The 22,307-nt window shown below is 36.1% G+C and overlaps 1 protein-coding gene across 1 annotated transcript in view; it reads left to right on the top strand.

Annotated features, from left to right (window-relative positions):
- col4a4 (collagen, type IV, alpha 4) overlaps positions 1-22,307 on the top strand; it is a 103,240-nt gene that overhangs the window by 10,527 nt on the left and 70,406 nt on the right. The window contains exon 4 of the mRNA XM_009291835.5: positions 12,875-12,946. Within this exon, the coding sequence (XP_009290110.1) occupies positions 12,875-12,946 (72 nt within the window). The remainder of the gene's footprint in view (positions 1-12,874; positions 12,947-22,307) is intronic.

Below are 22,307 nucleotides of genomic sequence, written 5' to 3'. Positions count from 1 at the left end.
TAAAGGTTTGGTACAGCTAGAGGTAAATTAGGTAAACTGACTAAATTATCATATTTGGATAAACTAAAGTTGTCTACTTAATGACCACTAGTGTATTTAATAACAAGCATTTCAAGTCAGATTAAGACCAGACTCAATCAAATTTTAAACCAGTTTTGTAAACCTCATCATAGGTGCCCTGCAAAGTCTCTAAAGAGCTATGGCTTCCTCAAACATCTTTCAGGCTTTTGAGTGAATAACAACCTAAATTTCAGTCTTTTCTCATATAAACTAATGTATAAATGTATTTAAAGACCTGTAATGTAGAGTAGTCAGCTTTTACTGAAATGAAGCTAAAAAGATATGGTTATAGAAAGTTATACAGGTTTGGATCGACGAGAGGGCGTATAAATGATTAGAGAAAGGAACACAGGAAAAGTGAGAGTGCTGTATTGATGGCATGCTGTGGTTTCTACACAGATATAAATTGTTTTGCCTCAGGCGTTGCGTCTGATTCTGTGTGAAGGGGGTCAGAGGTAAGGTTGTAAACCTGAACGAAAAATGACCAGGTGTCACAAAGCAGGTGCTGCCTCAGCTCACACTTACTCAAACACACACACACACACACACACACACACACACACACACACACACACACACACACACACACACACACACACACACACACACACACACACACACACACACAGGGAAAATGTATCAGGCCTACATACCCGCACATACACATGTACATATCCTGTCGTTCATTTAGATGAATGACATGTGTAAATTATCTGTCATATGGCATGAGGGAGCAACTTCCAGCCTGATGATTTACAGAACAGTTTGGCGCATAGTTATGTTTCACATGATCGTTTAAACCTTTTGATTTAAAGGCTTGAAATACTTGAAAATAGTGTGTCAAAGCAAACGTAACTTGCTTGAGATTTGGATTGCCTTACTGTTTCGTAATTCCATTTGTGTTATATCTTACATTTTGCTTTATTTATTTCACAACAAGGGTCTGTGTACATTAACATTCCTCATAAAAGTAATCCAGATTAGCCCAAATACTAGTTGACTTTGGTAGTGCCAGATGTTACAGGCTTATACCAGTGGTTCTCAAACATTTTACACCAAGTACCACCTAAGAAAAACCAAGAACCACCATAATGACCAGTATTGAAATACAGTAATGTACAGCGCTAAATGAGAGAGTATTTGGTCCCTTTTTAAATAAGGGCAAACAGGTTGGTAATAATAAAAGCTGCTGTTTGTGGAGTTGCTTAATGATCCTCTGCTGAGATTTTGAGAGATTCAATGTATTATATTTCAGCTGATTCCATCTAAGGCTGTGACTGAAGTCAGTTGTAGTTTTGTGTTTCTGTGTTTCTGTTTATTAGTAGCAGGGGTTCATCATCAGTGCTCAGTCATCACCTTATTAATCCTTTCTTTGTCTCATTAACTTGAGTTACTTTAATTCAATTTAGAGAGGGACCAAATACTATTTAAACTGCGTAAATTTTACTCAGGATTTTAATGTGTAGCAGACCTAATTAAGCAGCTACAGCTCTGCACAATTCAAAAACAAGGCAGATTAGTTTCTATTATTATGAATATGTATTATTGTCAGCCACTTTAAACATTATACATAGTTTGAACATTAGCTCTGTACTGTGCTTACAGGTATAAATAAGAAAATACATAATGTTTAAATGAAATGTGCTTCTAAAAGTTAATTAAAATGGCTCTGTTGTTAAAAAGTGAAAAGAAAACTGCTGTAAAGTATTAACATTAAGTAGCCTATTCATCAAAACCTGGAAGTGTTCCTCATAAATATAGGCTAGATGTGGCTCGGGGCCAGCGTGAAAGACGCTCGGGAAAGTAGACAGGATTGCCACTGTATGGAGTCAGAAAAGACTCAAAAGTAATTCACGCAAAAGTCACGATGTACACATGCGTAGCCAAATTCACGTGCATAAAATCAAATTCTGGTGTGTAAAATATTCATATTCACAAAAAAAATTCACGTGCACAAAATAAAAATACATTTTCATAAAATACGTTTCACAAATGCAAAACACCATTTGCAAATTTATTAGAGTGTACAAAAAGTTTTGAATGTTTAAAACTTGCGAGTTCATCCTAAATGAGAATGTGCAAATCCTCTTTCACGTACGACTCCCCCTGGATATGTGCATGTGTATTTTTGAGACTTTCCTGGCAGAGTCAGGGCAACTCATACCTTTCAGCCAATCAGATGAGAGCTGTAGTCGATGACACCCACTTTTCGCTCCATTTGCGCAGACTGTTCCTCTCCAGCATGGCAAACCGAGCCGCCAGCAGTCGCAGTCGCACTTTTTTTCATTTATTTATTTATTTTACCATAGCCTCACTCTTTTTATTCATTATTTTCCCGCAGCTCCACTCTTCTTATTTATTGTCTCAGGCCCCATGAGCAAAATGTAGCCTGTAGGGTAATGATAAAGATTAACTATCATTCCGGCCACACAAGTGAAACAGCGCTATTGTGGTCCAGCCGTCAGCACATTGCATTGCAACGCCGTTGATCTGTGTTCGATCCTCACCTGAATAAATCTTTTTCATTTTTACAGACATATAAAACTGTAAGGTTGTTGAATATTTTAAGTTCTAAAGCAGCTGTTTTCTTGAAAAAGACGTGATAGTGTAATTAGAAACTGAATTGGAAATGACCTTATTTTAATATAGTCCGTTGTGAACTGAGGTGGGCCTGTCTAAGGCTTGAAACTCCAAGGCTGAAAAGGAGTCACACTCCGGCCCTGATTATATCTAATGAACGCAAATCCTTAGCGTTGAACCTTGATATTCATATATAAACTCTTTTTGATCAATTTTTAAATAGAGTTAAAATAACATGTATATATGACTCATTTATATTTCTTTGAAGTCTAAACATTAACTTGTATTTTTAATATATGATTTGGAATGACATTTCAGTTAGAAATTAGAACTGCTTACTGTGTGTTAGGCCGCTTTTACACTGTCAGGTCTTGATGTCCAATTCCGATTTGTTGCCTATATCTGATTTTTTTGCCTGTCCATTTACGCGTTCTTTTAATTGTGACCCACATCAGATTCATGTGTTTACACTTGCCATACAATTTACGATGTCCCGTATGCATTAAGGTGGGTTCTAGCATCTGCATCACACTAGCCACGATGGAAGAAATTGTCTTGCTTTTAGCTCTGCGAAATATGAGAAGTTTGCTCAACTTTAAAATGATTTTAAGGCTGAGGTGCAGGAAGAGGGAAAGTGCCTTCATCACAGCTCGTGGCATTCAGAGGAATTTGTGGGCCTTAGAGTAGGCTTTGTGTGTCAGAAAAGCAAGTCGTTAAACTATTCCTGTCAACATTGGGATATAAAAATACAGGATACGCCCCCAACAACCATCACAAATATGGGTGGAGATTAGCTTCAAATGATAGAAAGCATAACGAATGTCACAATCACCAGCGATCCACTCCTGACAGATCGATGGTGGACTACAAATGTCATGTTTAGGAACTACAAATCCTATCAGGCCATGTCACATCACAGCTGATGAGACACACACAGCTGAGACTTGTGATCACTGATCATTCAGACTATTTATAAACCACACATACACCAGTTTAGCATGGAGTTTATAATGTTGATGTACGTTTCTATTTCTTTGATTTTGCCTGTTTTTTTTACCTTAGCCTTGTTTATTGTTTGATCCTTTTCGCTATCTATTATGACTTTATGCCAGTTTTTTGACTACTTTTTGGAATGACCTTTTTGTGCCAGCCACTTCTGTTTCTCCCTGTTTTGCTTAAACATAATCTTATTTTAACTGCACTTGGATCCTCGTCTCTGTTGTCCCTTGCTTTGTTCCCCCCCTTGACAACGAACATTAGAAAATTGAAAAGTAAGTAAAAGGTTTAGCCTATAAAAATCAATTTACTGATAACATCAGTGTTATTGTATGTGTCAAATAGTTAAAAGTGTGTTCAATTTTTTACTTTAATTACACAGTTTGAAAACCACTGGCCTCAAACTATAAACAAAACTCAAATAGGCAACAAAACAACGAACAATAGCAAAAAAAAAACCTTGAGAGTAAACTACACAACCATTTCAAAACTTGATGTTTTCCCTATGGATTTTTAAAAATAACACCGATAAAAACTAAACTGTTATTTGTCAAAAATCTTCAGCACTTGTTTATAATTTATTATTACATGGTAGACTAGTAATGCATTGACAAATTAAGACATTATCTTTTGGTTCAGCCCAATTCTTAGGCTAATGTTTCCCGTTTAAGAGTTCTAGTTAGAGAGTAAAAAAAGGAGTTATCTGTTGCGCTCTTTCTGATTGGCTGTCTGGTCGACATCCTGTCGGAGGTGTGAAGTGAAGCGGGCGTACAGGTAGGGGAAGAGCAGATGGATGTGGGAAAGATACAGAAAGAGCAAGGTTTTAACACATCCTAATGACTTAATTCACAAGACCTTTTAAACCTTCAAACTGCTGGCTGGAGGTCTGGACTTCATAATAAAGGTCAAGCAAGGACCACCTAAGACGCTGAATGACTTGTAAAGCAGCCAATCACAGTTCGTTATGTTCAGGCGCAAGTTTAAAGGCATGTTAATAGACAGTTAAATCAAAGAATGGCATGCATGTTTTATTTTACACTAAAGCCTGAATACTTCTGAATTGAGTGATACCCTTACACACATTGTATGTTATAGATGGCATTGTGAGGATTTATACTTGTGAGTTCTGTCTTGTTCTGCAATAACACTCCCAAAACACTAACGGGCAGTGGAATTTCTGCAGAAAATGCATGTGATGCCATTGTAGAAGTAGCTCAAACTCATTCAAAGATAAAAGAGGCAGGAACTTGCCTCCATTCAACAACTTTAATCATTATAAAATATGAACAAAGCAAAATTATCCATGACTTCTGAAAAAGACATCTTAAGCTAGTGACGACATTTGATGATGGGTGCATGTGTAGTAGTTCTTAAGGGAATATTTTCATCCCTACCCCATCACACTTTTTTCAAGGACCAAGGGGATGGCAGACAGTAGGCGTATTGGTTGAGGAAAGGGTAAAAAATGGAATTGCAATTGGGCCTAAGTGCCTCAAGCAAAACTTTTGACATCTTTTGGACATTTCTTTTCATTATCAAGGTTGAATACATTTGGAGTCCAGTGCTCAACATGTAAAGTAAATGTAAACATCAATGTAAACAATGTAAAGATCATTCTTGTGTTTCTGAAGTGAAAGCCCGCACCAAACCTCTCACCAGGAAAAAGCCTGACCTTTGCAGAGGAGCAAGTTGCGTGGACAGAGAATTGCTCCAAAGTTCAGGACAATAGCCTTGCCTCACAGCAATCTTGGTAAAGCAGTTGCCTGAAGTTAAAAGCATTTAAATAATGGAACCTGATTGAAAATGTCTATAAAATCAACGACAACAAAGTTCTGGCCAAGAAACTTCTTCAGTAAACTGTGGAAGAGACTGTGGAATGAGTGGATAAAACAAGATAAAGCAGATAGTCATGTCCTAAGAGACTACACTATAAAAAAAGTTCAAAATCAAATTTAAATCAAATGAACTTTTCAAGTAATCTCACTTTACATCAATCAAACAAACTAAAAATATTAAGTTAAACTAGGTATAACTTAAAATAATGAGTTGAAATCTGATTATCATATTTAAATAAGTTAAAGCAACAAGTCTTCACTTTATGTCAATTTATTTGCAGTGTGCAGCAAGTTGCCTTACAATTTTAAGTTGAGTCAATTTTTTTTTTTACAGTGTAGTGATGTGTTGTGAATTATCATTATATGAAGAGTTTACATGCAAAAACCTCTAAATGGCATCTCAAATTTTCCTCTAAAATCAGAATTTTTATCAAGCATCTGTGTGTGTTTAGTAATATCACCTTTATGGCAAAGAATAAGTCCTTTTCCTGTTCTTTAAATGAAATACCTCTAAATAAACAAAGGAGGCTGAGAAAAATTTTCATTTTCTATGGAAATTTTAGAAGGCATTTAGAGGTTTTTGCATTAGAACTCTTCATATTTTGATTACTGATCAGTTTCTTTTCCACTTAAAGGTTGTTCTTTTTTAAGTGATTTGCCCTACTATCAAATTAGTAGTTACAACTTAAATTCCTTAAAAATTTGAATCATAAATAAAATAATCTCAACAAAAAAAACGATTACATTTTTGAAAATTTTCAGATTCTCTAAATTTGATCTCAACTGTACACTAGAGCAACAAACTCATTACATTAAAGATTACATCCCTTTAACATAATTTTTTTAGAGATGTGAGAAAATAATTGATGCATCGCGATTCAGAATCGATTCTCAAAAGTTCAGAATTGATTCTGTGTTCAAATTAGATCTTGCGGAAATAAAGCTCTGCTTAAACAGAAATAATAAGTGTTGAAATGTACGTATACCTTATGCATGCTGCTGAATTCGCTTAATTTGGACAAATGGATAGAGGAATTACCAACCTACTGTAAGTCACACATGCTGCAAACGTCTTTGCGTAAAAGGAAGCTGAATGGAGTGATGACCTAATTAAAAATGCTCGACTCTGCAGTTCTCATTTTATATCACGTATGTTCACCCTATGCTGAATCATACACATCACTTGTTTTTGATTACAGCAATGATTTCAGCAAAAACAGTTAAATATGGTGAATTAAACTGCAAACACTGAATGCTTAGAATGAAATGTAAAAGTGTAAGTTCACATACCTTGCCATACAGGTGCAGTTCGCTGTCAGAATGCAGTTGTTTTGCTTGTTGATGATTACACAGGCCTTGTACAGTTCTGTCTTCTTTCCTTGACTTTGGCTTGGCAGAACCTTGGTTTTTAGCACTACAAAGTTTTGAATCTGGTTATCATGGAACATTATTTCTTGCACATGACCACACAGAACAAAATTGTAGGCATCCAAAGACTTGTAGGCCTTTAACTTCTCTCCTGGAAAATCACTTGGAGTTGCAACGAGATAGTTGTATATTTCAGGCTGGATGCTTGTAAAAAAATATTGTTACAGTAACATTGTAAAGAAATTGTTACATTCATTCATTTTCTTAGGCTTAGTCTGTATTTCAGAGGTCCCCACAGCGGAATATACCCCTGTCGTTGTTACATTGAGGAGCCAATAAAAATGAAGTTATCTTGAGCTTTGATTCCCCATTGACACATCGATTCATCTTACAAAACTTAAAATGTGCAGATTAAAACCTAAGTTGCAACCAGTTACAAATTAGCCAAAGTCCACAAGTATTTTAGGAATCTATCCTGTGTAGTGTTCGGTAATTACCATGCCACCACTTACTGTAACATCATCTTGTGTTGAAGACTAAGACTATACAGCAGCTCCCTTAAAACACAACCAATCCCAAACCCAATATCATCAGGAAGAAAAAAAGCCAAGTTTGGAAGTAACTCGATCTCTTATAACTTAAGATTGTGCTTGCGATGGGATAGTGTGCATTACAGGCAGTATGGGGGAAAAACAGGGAGCAAGACGGGAGAAGTGAGGGAATAGGGGAAGCGTGTCTCCCGGTCATGCAGAATACACTAAACTCTCTAATCTTGCACTTCTGACTTGAAGCGTGCGGTTACGCTCATCAGCCAGTCAGCACGGACCATCTCAAACTATGAGTTGATGTCACCGCCCAGCATTTAAAACCATTAATTCCTGTGTAGGTCACAACCCACTTGAAAACAGCTGCTGAACGTGTGTTTTGTGTACTGTATATACTAAATGTTTTGGGTTGTAAAATTGCACCAGTTTCATATATTAGATCAATAATGGTCATAATCATTGTGGTAATAATATGCTTATTTTTTAGGGGGTGAGTGGGGCATTTTCTTAAATATTGTATGTCTATGAAACAATTTAATGCACCAATATTTATATACAGTAGTCCACATTTAAAGTAGACCCAGTCTCATCTTAGGAAAATCTTAAAAAAAAAGTTGTTTGAAAAAATTAACCCAATCTTGGGTTTGTTCATGATCCAACGTTGGCTTACAACACAGGTGTCAAACTCAGTTCCAAAAGGGCCGCAGCTCTGCACAGTTTAGTTCCAACTCTAATTAAACACACCTGATCAAACTAATTGAGTCCTTCAGGCTTGTTTGAAACCTACAGGTGAGTGTGTTGCAGGGTTGGAACTAAACTATGCAGGGCTTCGGCCCTCCAGGAATTGAGTTTGACACCCCTGGCTTACAACAACCCAGATTTTTTCAGTGTACAATCTCTTCTCTTTCCTTTATATTTGTATTGTTAGTTCAATGATTTTGTCTCAGTGCAAGAATATAATAATCTTGAAAAATACTGGGTTTTTAAATCCCAATTTTGGGTCAACAATGGACAAATCCAACAGCTGGATTAAGAAGTGTCATTTAAATTGTTTTTGAAAAAAAAAAGACCCAATGTTGGATTTGTGCATACTGTATTTGACCCAATGTTCGGTTACAACAACTCAGATTCACATATTTAGTGTGATGATTTTGGCTCAGCGTAGGAATATAATTACCTTGAAAAATGCTTTGTTTTTATATCCCAATGTTGGGTCAAATATGAACAAATCCAGTAGCTGGGTTAGGAAGTGTCATTTAAATCTTATATAATTAATTGACCCAATATTGGGTTTGTCCATGTTTAACACAACGTTGTGTTACAACAACCCAGATCTTTTTCAAAGTGTATAATTTCTTTCCTCTCCTTTATATTTATATTGTTAGTTCAATAATTTTGGCTTAGTGTTAGAATATAATTATCTTGAAAAAAGCTGGGTTGTTATATTACAATGTTGGACCAAATATTGACAAGCTGGGTTATAAAGTGTTATTTAAATATTATATTTATAAGTGTTTATTTGATTGCCAAATTTTATCGTACTGGAAAATTTACAATTGGAAAATTTACCTAATTACAATTGGAAAATTTAACCCTACTTTCAATTTTTGTCCGTGTTTGGCCCAACACTGGGTTACACCACCCCAGTTGTTTTTTTAAGTGTTTATAATTTCTTCCTTCTCCTTTATATTATATACTTAGTGCATTCATGTTGGCTCAGTGTAAGAATCTAACTATCTTGAAAAATGCTTGGTTGTTACAGTATATCCCAATGTTGAGTCAGATATGGACAAATCCAACAGCTGGGTTCATTCATTAATTTTCCTTCGGCTTAGTCCCTTTATTCATCAGGGGTTGCCACAGCGGAATGAACCGCCAACTTATCCAGCATATGTTTCACACAGCGGATGCCCTTCCAGCTGCAACCCAGTACTGGAGTACACTCTCGCAAACGCTCACATACACTACAGCCTTTTTAGTTTATTCAATTCACCTGTACCCCATGTCTTTGGACTGTGGAGGAAACCGGAGCACCTGGAGGAAACCCACACATACACAGGGAGAACATGCAAACTCAAACCAGCAACCTTCTTGTTGTGAGGCAATAGTGCTAACCACTGAGTCACCATGTTATCCCCAACAGCTAGGTTATAGTGTGCCATTTTAATTGTGTTGAAAAAATTTACCTAATGTTGGGTTTGTCCATATTTGACCCAACCAAGATGTTTTCAGAGTGTACAATTTCTTCCCTCTCCTTTAAATTCATATATTTATACTTAGTGCGTTAACTTTGGCTTAGTGTCACAATATAATCATCTTGTAAAGTATACTTTGTCCTTAAAGGAGTTTGTAGTGTGCATTACCGTTGCCAGCACTTCAGACTTCTGTTCGTCTGTGTTGTGATAGATTGGCATTTTACCCTTTTAAATGGCATAGTTTGTGGTTAATTTTAACACGCTCTGTGTCTCTTGCCAAAATGTGAGTTGTTTTTCTTTTGTTTCGCCTGGTTAAAATGTTTCCATTTTTTTAAGAACTCCAAATGGCATCCTGGAACAAATATTTAAACCATGACTTAAAGGGATACATACCCAAAAACATAAATTTACTCACTATTTACTTATCATCAAGTGTTTCACGAGTTTCTTTCTTCTGTTGAACACACAGGAAGATATTCTGAAGAAAGCTGAAAACCTGTAACCATTGACTTCCATTGTAGAAAAAACAAATACTATGAAACTGCTGTGAATTAAGACCAGGAGACTTTTTGGGTATCTTCAAAGCAGAATCCTTTAACAAGGACTTGCCATTGCTGTGCTGTTCATCGAAAAAAAACAACTTTTGCAGCCTGGCACTGGTTACAATTAAGGGGGCAGTGCGTATTAGTAGGACCAAAAACTGCCATGACAAGTTTAGTTTACTTGACTGAAAGTATCACCCGGATGTTTGTTGGACAAAAGACAAAGCCGTGCCTTGAACGTACCATTTGCATTACAAATTATACTGTCTCTTACATATATTCAGTCAAACCTCATCCCTCAGAATAGATTTTTAAAAATTGTAATCCCACAGATGTTAATGTTACAGGTTTCAACATTTTTCAAAATATCTTCTTTTGTTAAAAAAAAAAACAAAAACAAAAAAACACATATTTAAAGAAGTAAAGGGTGAGTAAACGATGACAGATTTTTCATTTTTGGGTGAACTATCCCTTTAAGGTTAAGGGGTCCATCTGTACATGTACACTTAAAAAGATCCTTCTGTCATCCAGAGGAATAGTGAATGTTAGAGAAAGTGGTTGTTGTCTCTGTGCAGCGAGTGCTCATTTTAGACGTGCGTCTGTGTTTATAGACACAGTTCACGTGTATGCGATAAGTGTGTGCTAGTGAATGGCATCTGATTGTGAGCAGAGTTTATCACTCTTTCTCTTCCTCTCCATACGTGCCTGACTACCTCTAAAAAGACATAACATGTCCTTAACTTCCTCTGTCCCTCTTGAACTCAATGTGCTCACATAGTTCAGTCTGACTCGGCTATCACTCTTTCTTGTCTTTTGTCTCCCTCACTCTGCATGGTTCTCTCTTCTCTCATTATCTGTGTTTACATTCCTCTCGTTGTGTTTGTTCGCTCACGTTCATGTCTGTGGATCCCCTCTTGTCTGTGGGCCTCAATATCATACTCCTAGTCTGGCACAGAATGGGCAGGAGTAGCTCTTGGCTGACAGGAATCACACAATGATAATAATCTAAAACATGCCGATCTGTCTTGTACGGTACGTGTTGTCCAAAAATCATGTAAACCTCAAGTACTTGATCACGGTTTTAAAACCGGCAAATTTTTTTGCTATACTGCTCCTAAGGTATGTGCAAGATTTTTTTATTTTTTTAAAACAAAATTTTAAAAGGTTAAAGAAATCTGTGTTTTTAAACAATTGAAGACAGCAGAAGCCAATAATACATTTGCCTGATATGTTTACTGCTCCAAAATATTGTTTGTTTATATATATATATATATATATATATATATATATATATATATATATATATATATATATATATATATATATATTGTTTCTCAAAATGAAATATATTGTGTTCAAAGCGGATATATATATATATATATATATATATATATATATATATATATATATATATATATATATATATATATATATATATATATATATATAATGTATATATAAAATGTGTGTGTATGTATGTATATATATATATATATATATATATATATAATATTTTTATTAATATTAATATATTTAATTAATTATATTTAATACAATTAATGTTAATATATTTAATATATTAAAATTATATTATTTTTATATTAAATTTATATTTTATTATAATAAAAAAGCTGGAAGCATCAACCATAACAAGATTATTTAACATTGCATACTAATTTAAAAAAAATTCTTATGACCAAATACCAAGTATACAAGTATAGCCCACTTGGCAACAATTATTATTATTATTACATTTTTTCCTTTATTTAGCCAGGAGATCACATTGAGACAGGACTGTCTCTTCTTCCAGTGAGACCTGGTCAAGATGGCAGGCAGCACATAAAGTTTCACATAAAAATCACAAAAACAATACCACAAAGTTACAAAATCACCGTTCATAAAAACTTCAGATCATGAAAAACAGAGTCGGAAGTATGTCGAGATTGAGCCTATTTTGCAGGTCATTCAAAGTCCTGGGAGCGTAAATGGAAAAAGCACGTTTGCCAAGTTCTGACAATACCCTTGGGACTGTTAGACGAATACATGAACCAGATCTAGTGTGTTGGTTATTTGTGTGAAACGTTAACAAATTAGAAAGATAGGATTGTAATTTACCTAAAAGAGCCTTTAAAATAAATAAGTACAGATGTAGAAGCGTATTGCTGCATGATAAACAGAATCTAGTTTTCTTAGTAGAGTAGCAGCTGCGTGCATATAAAGATGATCACCATAATCCATTATAGACAGAAATGTACTCTCTTCTATTTTTTTACGGTCTTTATAAGGAAAAAATTTTTTTGATTGGTATAAAAAACCAAATTTTGGCCGAAGCTTTTTTAATATCTTGTCAGTGTGTATATCAAAGACTAATCTAACTCTTTCTATTTGAACACCATTCAGAGTTGTAATTGTCTGGTCTGTTAACTTAGTGTGGCCATGTATTTAGTCTTTTTTGAATTTAAAACCAATTTTAAGTCCTGCAATGTACACTGTAATACTTGTAAATGCTGTACGGCCTGGTTTAAAGAATGTGCCGCTGTATATATTATTGTGTCATTGGCATACAGGTGTATTTTAGCTGATAATATATTACTGACAATATGTTACTAACATTGATTAATCAATCTGCAATCAGCAGTTTTGTTTATTTATGTATTTTGTCAATTATAGTAACACTTATAAATAAATATTTCATTCACAAGATGGATAATTTGCGAGTTTCCATCTCACATCTCTATATTTGTGTGTTTTAGGGGGACAAGACAGAAGAGTGTGGAGGTCGAGACTGCAGCGTCTGCCAGTGTTTCCCCCCGAAAGGAGAGCAGGTGCGTCAAATACAGCATTCACACTTTTTTTTGTTACATCATGAAATATAGTCATTTTCAGGGTTTCACAGGGTTCAAGTGTCTGTTGATTTACTGTGTTATAAGTAGGCCCACACGAAATCTGCGCATGCAGAATTCCGCAGATTTTTAGCCCATCATTGATTCTGTTTATTTACTTGTGTAAATGTGTTTAAATTTATATTTATTTATAATTAATTTATAAATTATATTCAGTAATATTATTGACTAATATGAAATATTTATATGATTTATTTACAATATAGTTTGTAAAGTAATATTTTCTGTCTTTTAGAAGAGATATTACATGAGAGACTTGCTTTGTTTACCAAATAAAGAGGATCTAATTTGATTAGCATTTTAAACATTATATAAAAGTAAAAAATGTATTACTTTTTATTTCACAAATTAAGGTTTTTGTTATGATACTCCCAAAATCATTTCACATAAATCCACAGATTTTTTACGAAATTCTGCACAAAAATAGCAAAAAAATGTATGCAGATTCCATTTGGCCCTACCTATAAGGCCCTAATATACAGTACTTTACAGCAGTAGTTCTCAAAGTGGGGGTAGGGACCCCCCGAGGGGTCTAGAGAGAATGAAAGGGGGTCGCCTGGTGATTTCCAAAAAGCAATTATTTTTTATTAAACCATAAGAATGATCATATTTTATCCATAACCTACTTAAGAGAAAAATTTGTCGTTTATAGTTACTATATACTATAAAGTTACTACAGTAGCTTATAGTTACTAGTTCTATTGTATTCCGACCCCTGGGGTAATTACATTATATTAAAGACACAGCATTGGCGTCAGATGCAGCAGATTGATTTATAATGTGTGCGCCATTGCATGCAAGGTTTCTGTATTTATAACCACCTCAGAGGATATTGGGGGTCACGAGTCACTGGCATTGTCATTTTGAGAACCTCTGCTTTACAGTACCATTAATTATGCATTTTCTCCACCACAGTTCATGCCAGTTTGTTTTTACATGTACTCATATCACTCACTCACTCACTATCCTTTGGCTTAGTCCCTGTATCAGGGGTCACCACAGTGGAATGAACCGCTAATTACTCTGAGTCTGGCATACAGAATGCTTTATGCAGCAGATGCCCTTCTAGCCGCAATCCAGCACTGGGAAGTACTCATATCAAAATATTGTATATTCATTCATTCATTTTCTTGTCGGCTTAGTCCCTTAATTAATCCGGGGTCACCACGGCGGAATGAACCACCAACTTATCCAGCAAGTTTTTTACGCAGCGGATGCCCTTCCAGCCGCAACCCATCTCTGGGAAACATCCACACACACATTCACACACACACTCATACACTACGGACAATTTAGCCTACCCAATTCACCTGTACCGCATGTCTTTGGACTGTTGGGGAATCCGGAGCACCCGGAGGAAACCCACGTGAAGGCAGGGAGAACAAACTCCACACAGAAACACCAACTGAGCCGAGGTTCGAACCAGCGACCCAGCAACCTTCTTGCTGTGAGGCAACAGCACTACCTACCGCGCCACTGCCTCGCCCGTAAATATTGTATATTGATATAAATATTTATCTTCATACAATTTAGTTGTTTTAGTAATTTAGTCACTTTATTTATATTTGAAAAAGAAATAATAATGCAGGAGGGCTATACCTCGGGATACCCTCAGAAGAGCTGGCGGAAGTGTCTAGGGAGAAGGAAGTCTGAGGTTCTCTCCTGAGTCAACGAATGAATATACTGTACACCATTCAAACTTGATAGACTCCCTTAAAATTTCCCAATGGTCTATGGTGATATTGTAATAAGTAGGAGCTTTGAGTTTCCGCCTTCTTTATATAATTAAGCATGAATTTATGTGCTGAATTGCATATCATGTGCAAAAAATCTTGTTTCAGATATTTTCAAACTGCTGTTCACCTATTGATGCCTTTTAAATTGTGTGTTTATTTTGTAATTCAAGACTAAAATATGCAATGAATATTTATATGTTCTTCCAAATGTAACTCTCAGCAGTATGGACCAAGAAGGTCACTGGTACGAGCCCTGGCTTTGTCAGTTGGCGTTTCTGTGTGGAGTTTGCATGTTCACCCCGTGTTGTCGTGGGTTTCCTCTGGGTGCTCCGATTTCCCTCACAGTTCTAAGACAAGCGCTAAAGGTAAATTGAATATGCTAAATTGGCCGTAGTGTATGTGTGGGTGTAAATGCAAGAGTGTATGGGTTTCCGGGTGCTGGGTTGTGGCTGGAAGGGCAACCACTGCGTAAAACACATGCTGGATAAGTTGGCGGTTCATTCTACTGTAGCGAGTGTTTAAAACTTTTATGCCTCTACATACAGATTGAAGAACATAGTGAGTGTATCAGGACTTTTAAAGACCTCCAGAAGGCTGGGTTTTCAGACACAGGAAGTGTTAGTCTGAACGGCGAGAAGTCTCCCCTTGTTACGGGAGCGTTTTAATCTCATTAACTAGGCCTCACTCTAATCCTATTTATTCTGTTGTCGCACAACATTCAGTACATGTTCACTCAAACACTGGCACACTGACCCAGTTTCATGCCAGTAGCACATGCCTGTACTTGTCTGAACCTGAATAGCTGCATCCAGGTGTTGGCATAATGCAGCTCTTGGCTCGTTCTTTCAAGCGGTAAAAAAAAAAAGATGTAATATGTTAATGAGTATTTCAGAGGCATGAATGCTTGACTTCGATTAAGAGCAGTTTTGCAGAGGAATGTTACGGGGCGTGTACAGTGTGTCTGTGTGTGTATCAGGTGTGCAGTTAGGTTTTCAGCAACGTTATTATGCTGTCAGTTTCATATATTGTCACCCCATTAGGTATCCCGCTCCCCCTCTGTACTAAAATAACTCAGAAATCTGATGACCGACAACATGCTACAGAATTTGATTGGCTGAGGTGTTTTATTCTAAATATGTTTTAAATCATTTTAGTTTCATTATGTTTTTGAAATGCCTTTATTAAATGGCTAAATGTATCTCATCAAAACTACAATCAAACTGTAATATTACTCTATAACAGTTATACTACACTACCTGACAAAAGTTTTGTCGTCGATCCCTTTTGTAAGAGCAACAACTTACTAACATTTGGAAAAGTGGCAGAAGGTAGATTTTTCCGACTAATCATCTGTTGAAATGCATCCCAACCATCACAAAAAATGCAGAACCTGCATGGACCCAAGATTCTCGCGGAAATCAGTCAAGTTTGGTGAAGGGAAAATCATGGTTTGGGGTTGCATCCAGTATGAAGGCGTGCGAGAGATCTGCAGAGTGGATTGCAACATCAACAGCCTGAGATATTGAGACATTTGTGCTGCCCATTACATTACAAACCACAGAAGAGGGCAAATTCTTCAGCAGGATAGCGCTCCTTCTCATACATCAGCCTCCACATCAAAGTTCCTGAAAGCAAAGAAGATCAAGGTGCTCCAGGATTGGCCAGCCCAGTTAGTTTTTTTTTCCACTGCACCATGACTTTATATTCTATACTTTACATTATTTCTGTTAATTGACAAGACTTTTTTCTAAGCAAAGTCAGACCTTACTGTCCTAATTTAATAATTAAAAATCAAGACATGATTATATTTTATTTTGATAAAATAAGCGTAATCCAGAGGCCTTTGTCTTATATATATGCCACTTTCGATTAGGGATGCAACGATTAACCAGTTTCACTATTAACCGTGATTTAATTAGTCACGGTTAATTAATCGTGAAGGCTTTTTAACACCGTGTTTCTGCACGGAACAAATATGCAGCAACTAAACAAAGTTATGCCAACTGTGCACTAGTTTGTACACCAAGACTAATAACCACACATACTGGACTAACTATGACTGGGACTATTAACTAAGGCAAGCTTGTGCAAGTTCGTTATTTCCAATGGAGGGACGCTCACCCAACGCTCACTTTTCAAGCGCAACTAGTTGAGATAACAGGGGGCTTTTGTGACCGCGGGAATTGCAAACAGCTAGTTTGAGGAAGAAGCAATGGAAAATACACAGATTTGCAAACCCACTTAAAGTTACAAAAAATGGCACTGACAAGAGTGATCATGTAGCGAATGCCACCTGAGATCAACAGAGTGTTTTCAAAGAGAGTGCTGAAAACTAAAAACCTGTTTCACACTACAAGCGTGAGCAGAGCTTGTTTTTTTTTTGTTTTGTTTTTTTGGTGTCCATGTTAACAGATTAGAGCTTTCATACTGCACACAGAAGCAGTGCGTCAGCATGAGGCATAAGCGTAGTTAAAGCAGCAGTGGTTCGAAAGTTTTGCCGCTGGGTCTATTTTTGCCGGTGCATTGATAATGATCAAAAACATATTGAATGAGCAATTTTTTGCATTGATAATATCCACTGATTTTTATATATTCCATGAAATGAACTTAAACGATCAGAATGGCAACAAATATATAGTTGGGCCCGAACTACAAAACGAAATGTAAAAAAATTTAAACTAGTAAACTAATGGGGTTTTAAATAAATTAATGCAAATAAACTAGATAACCGTAAAACTGTGATTATTTCTTAGACTATAATCGTACAACCAAAATTTATAATCGTTGCATCTCTACTTTCAATACCAAATAATCAACTAGAAGTCAAGTTATTGTTTACTGTTCCTAAAACTTGAATATGGCGACAAGACTTTTGTCAGGTAGTGTCAAGTTATGTAAACTGAACTTCATCTGTGAAAACTAGACTAAAGCAATTTTCATTTTGCTACAGTTTCATCTGTTCAGTGGTGGAAAGAGTACTGAAAAATAATGCTCAAGTAAAATTACTTGCCTAAAAATGTAGTGCGAGTAGAGTAAAAGTATCTGTTGTAAATTTTATTCAAAGTATGAGTAAAAAGTAGCCCTTTCAAAAGTACTTAAGAGTAGTATTACACTGTAAAAAGCTGATGCATTTACATGTAATCTTTGCATGTGTGTGTAAACGTAACATTCTGTAGTGCATCTAGTTATTGCCCAGCAGGCACACAATGTCAAAACACATTTCTATTAGGTTAGATTTAGGTTGTGATGTCAGGTGACCAAAATTCAACGTCTAGCTAGCGTCTAAGAAAAACGTTATTATGATGTCCAATAAGGACGTCTAATGATGTTAAAAATTGGTTGATTTTAGGTTGTGTTGGAAAGTGATCGAAATCTAAAATCGAGTTAACTTCTTAAACCAATGTCATATTGACGTCAAATACAGACATGTATTCGTCAGTTATGGCAACCAAAACCCAATGTCTGATAGATGTCATAGTGGTAATGTCCACACAACACCAAGCTGTGACATTATTAGACATTGATATTTGGTTGGTTTTAAGTTGAACGTTGGACATTGACATTGGCCTGAAGTTGAGTTCTGGCGTCAGCCCGATTTTTCATTTCCAAACAAAACGCAACGTTAGTGTACAAGGTCAATCTGAAGTCATGTTGTTGTTTTCTGCCTGCTGGGTGTTTAAGGCTATTTCGGTTATTTTACAGTAAACATCCGTCATCTTCTCATCAGTAACTAAACAGTCTCTGGGTCATTGCGTGTAAAGATTTTTCTTGGACAGTTTTAATGCTTCCGAACAGTTATAAAGCGCACATGTCTTGAGGTAGTTCAGTATGATGCGATTTACCTTCTATGTGTGATTTGATTGGACAGGAATCACTGAACTGATTTTTCTAATCCCAACAGACAGGAAAAAATAAAATAGTGACTGCAGATTGAAGGAAAGTAGTGGATTAAAAGTACAATTGCTGCACTAAAAATGTACTCAAGGGAAAGTAAAATGACACATTTATAAAACGACTTAAATAACAATTCCTGAGAAAAACTACTCAATTGCAGTAATTTGAGTATTTAACTGGTTAAAATTTAATCTGAATAAATTCTAGTCTAATCTAAAGTTTCTATTTTGGCTACCGCATTATAACGAGAGCATGAATCAGCCCAGATTTGTATTAACAGCTCAGGTTGATGGTGCAAGGGTGAGGGGGAGATTTTCTCGGCACACTTTGGGACTCTTTGTAACCATTAAGCTTTTTATAAGGACCAAAATCAGTCGAAGCTGTTCCATGAGGAATTAAGTTCTGAAGGCTATATTGTAGCTAAAGTGGCTGGTGAGTGTAGCATGTGATACAGATTTAATATGGGTATGTGTTAATGAATAATCTAAAGAGGATATATAGTTGAATGCAAAATTATTCTTATTCTTATTATTTTATAAAAGCAAGGAAATGTGCACAGTATTTGCTATAATACACTCATTCATTTTTCTTTGGCTTCGGGGGTTGCCAAAGCGGAATGAACCACCAACGATTCCATCATATGTTTTACACAGTGGATCCTCTTCCAGCTGCAACCCAGTACTAAGAAACACTCATACACACTCACATTCACACATATCCATACACTACAGCCAATGTAAATCATCCAATTCACCTATAGCGCATGTGTTTGGACTGTGTGAGAAACCTGAGCACCTGGAACTCCACACAGAAACTAAAACTAGCCCTGCTGGGACTCAAACCAGCAACCTTCTTGCTGTGAAGCAACCAACCACTGAGCTACTGTGCCACCATATTAGCTATGTTTTTGTTTTGTTTTTTCTTTTGGCTTGGCTGGAATCAAATAATTTTAAAAACATTTTTAAATAAATTTAACGTCAATATAATTATCTCTCTTAAGATTTTTTTATTGGCTACAGAGCAAACCACTGTTGTTCAATGACTTGCAAAGTAGCTACTAAAATATTTTGCACTGTAATAATACCTGCCAACATTTGTCTCTAATAATCCAGGAGAATGAGGTAGGGGTGGGCGACGGCGGCGGAGCGCAGTGACAGGAAGGGGTGCCTGTGGAGGATGTGTCTTGTCCAACACTTTATAGAGGCGAATCGAGCGGAGTGACCTGAAAGGGTGACATCTGAATAGTCAGCGATCCGGTGGTGTTACAGATCATACCAAACACCTGAGGAGTGGGGGTAGGGGTTGAAATTCTGTGAGTTTTCCGGGAGAAAAGACAAACCGGAAAGTGGGTCTGAAATATCGGAGACTCCCGGGAAAAACGGGAGTGTTGGCAGGTATGACTGTAATTGTGACAAAGACAAAATACATTAATTAGCCTAATAAAAGTATTATGTTTAAACATGTGTTGAAAAGAACTTTCTCTCTGTTAAACAGAACTTATTAGTAATATAGAACCAAATATAGAAAATATCTGAAAAATAAAAAACAATTTAAATTTACAGGGAGGCTTTTAATTATGTCTTCAACTGTACGTAATCCGTTTGTATGAGCGAAACAGAATGAAAACGGTTAGACAGGTATGTATGGATGCATGGATTTGTGTGTCTGTGTGGCACAGAGAGAGTGAACGCGTCCTCGCAGCAGGTTCTTAAAACAAAATAATAATAGTCTTTAGCCCAAGAACGACAAATTTATGACAGCCTCGTAAAGCCCGGCGGCCCAATTACGCTCAGGAACGCGGTTACAAGAGTGTGCACAGCTGCTCACAAAGACACACACACTACCACATGAAGTCTGTCAATGGTCAATGCTGGAAATATTTGACATTTTTGCCTTTTTTAAAGGAGATCATACTCTGTTGAGAAGAATTTGAACAGTCTGTCCTCATGCTAATTTGCATACACACACTTGCACACACACACATATATCACTTTATTAGGTACACTTTACTAGTACCGATTTGGACTAATTTTGCCTTCAGAACTGCCTCAATCCTTCGTAACATAGATTCAACAAGGTACTAGAAATATTCCTCAGAGATTTTGGTCCATATTGACATGATAGCATCACAGAGTTGCTGCAGATTTGTCGGCTGCGCATCCATGATGGAATCCCTTTCCACCACATGCCAAAGGTGCTCGATTGGATTGAGATCTGGTGACTGTAGAGGCCATTTCAGTACAGTGAAGTCATTGTCATGTTAAAGAAACCAGTCTAAGATGATTCGCACTTTATGACATGGTGCGTTATCCTGCTGGAAGTAGCCATCTAAAGATATTTACACCGTGGTTATAAAGGAATGGAAATGGTCAGCAATGCACAATTGGGCCCAATAATGGATATTTTTTGTCTACCTAATAAATGTTAATTTAATTTTCTCTCTACCTAATAAAGGTGAGTAGATATGCATCACTTATTTACTGGTGATGAGATGGTGAACAGTTCCATGTTGTAATCAAAGTGCAGACACTGGAGGACTGAAGCTATCCCAGAAATCTCTGGAATGGGGTGGAATGAGGAGTAAATTGATGAAAACCCAAGTCATCCATATGACAACAATTTGCACATACACACTTTGCAGTAGCACACATTTCAATACACGTCAAGCACAACAACAATGGTGTTTTATCAGAAATAGTTTTTTTTTTTTTTTATGATCTCTCAGTTCACTGTTTTGTGGTACATCAAATAAAACTGTGGTACTTCAATATTGAAATTTATGTATGTATGTACAGTTGAAGTCTGAATTATTAACCCTTTGTATATTTTTGTCCTCAATTTCTGTTTAACGGAAAGAAGATACATTTTCAACACGTTTCTAAACATAATAGTTTTAATAGTTTTTTTCTAATAACTCATTTACTTTATCTTTGCCATGATGATAGTACATAATATTGTAATAGATATATTTTCAAGGTACTAGTACAGAGGCATTGCTAGACATAAAGCTCTACTGGGGCATGCAAGTACTAAGTTTGGTGAACTGAACAATTTAAGTATAGTCTACAAAAACAGCAAGTTAAATAAACTTAAATATGCAAGTTTTCGGAGACTCCATTACTCAATTAAATTGAGGCAACAAGTTTACTCAATTAATTCAGTTCAGTCAAGTTATTAGGGTTTTCAGTGTAGGAAGATCCTTCATCTGTTGGTGATTTGCATGATATTGCAATAGAGGTGTATGATATGGAAGTGCTGACACTATCCTTAAGACAAACATCTTATAAAATGTCTTCATACTGGTGAAAGAGGTTGAGAAGAAATGTAATGATTTAATTTACTTGTGGTGCTTTTATTTATGTGTATCTGGAATACAGAATATTTTGTTTTTAAGATCTGCCTTAAATTATCTAGTGCTTCAGTGTGGCAGTAAATATCACAGAATGGTATGTCAAGATCAGATTAAACATAAATGTTTATGAATGTAAATAAGATGGTGTCCGGTGGCCTTGGTACTTATATTTTTATGTCTTTTTGTTTTCATGTTGTCATTTGAAAGTGTTTTTTATTCTGATTTGTCTGACATGTCGCCATCATGGTTGGAAAAACTTCTTTTAAAATATACATTTTATTGCGCGTCACATCATGTGTTA

Source organism: Danio rerio, chromosome 15 (assembly GCF_049306965.1).
Source record: "Danio rerio strain Tuebingen ecotype United States chromosome 15, GRCz12tu, whole genome shotgun sequence".
Taxonomy (NCBI): domain Eukaryota; kingdom Metazoa; phylum Chordata; class Actinopteri; order Cypriniformes; family Danionidae; genus Danio; species Danio rerio.
This window is presented reverse-complemented; position numbering and strand designations above follow the sequence as displayed.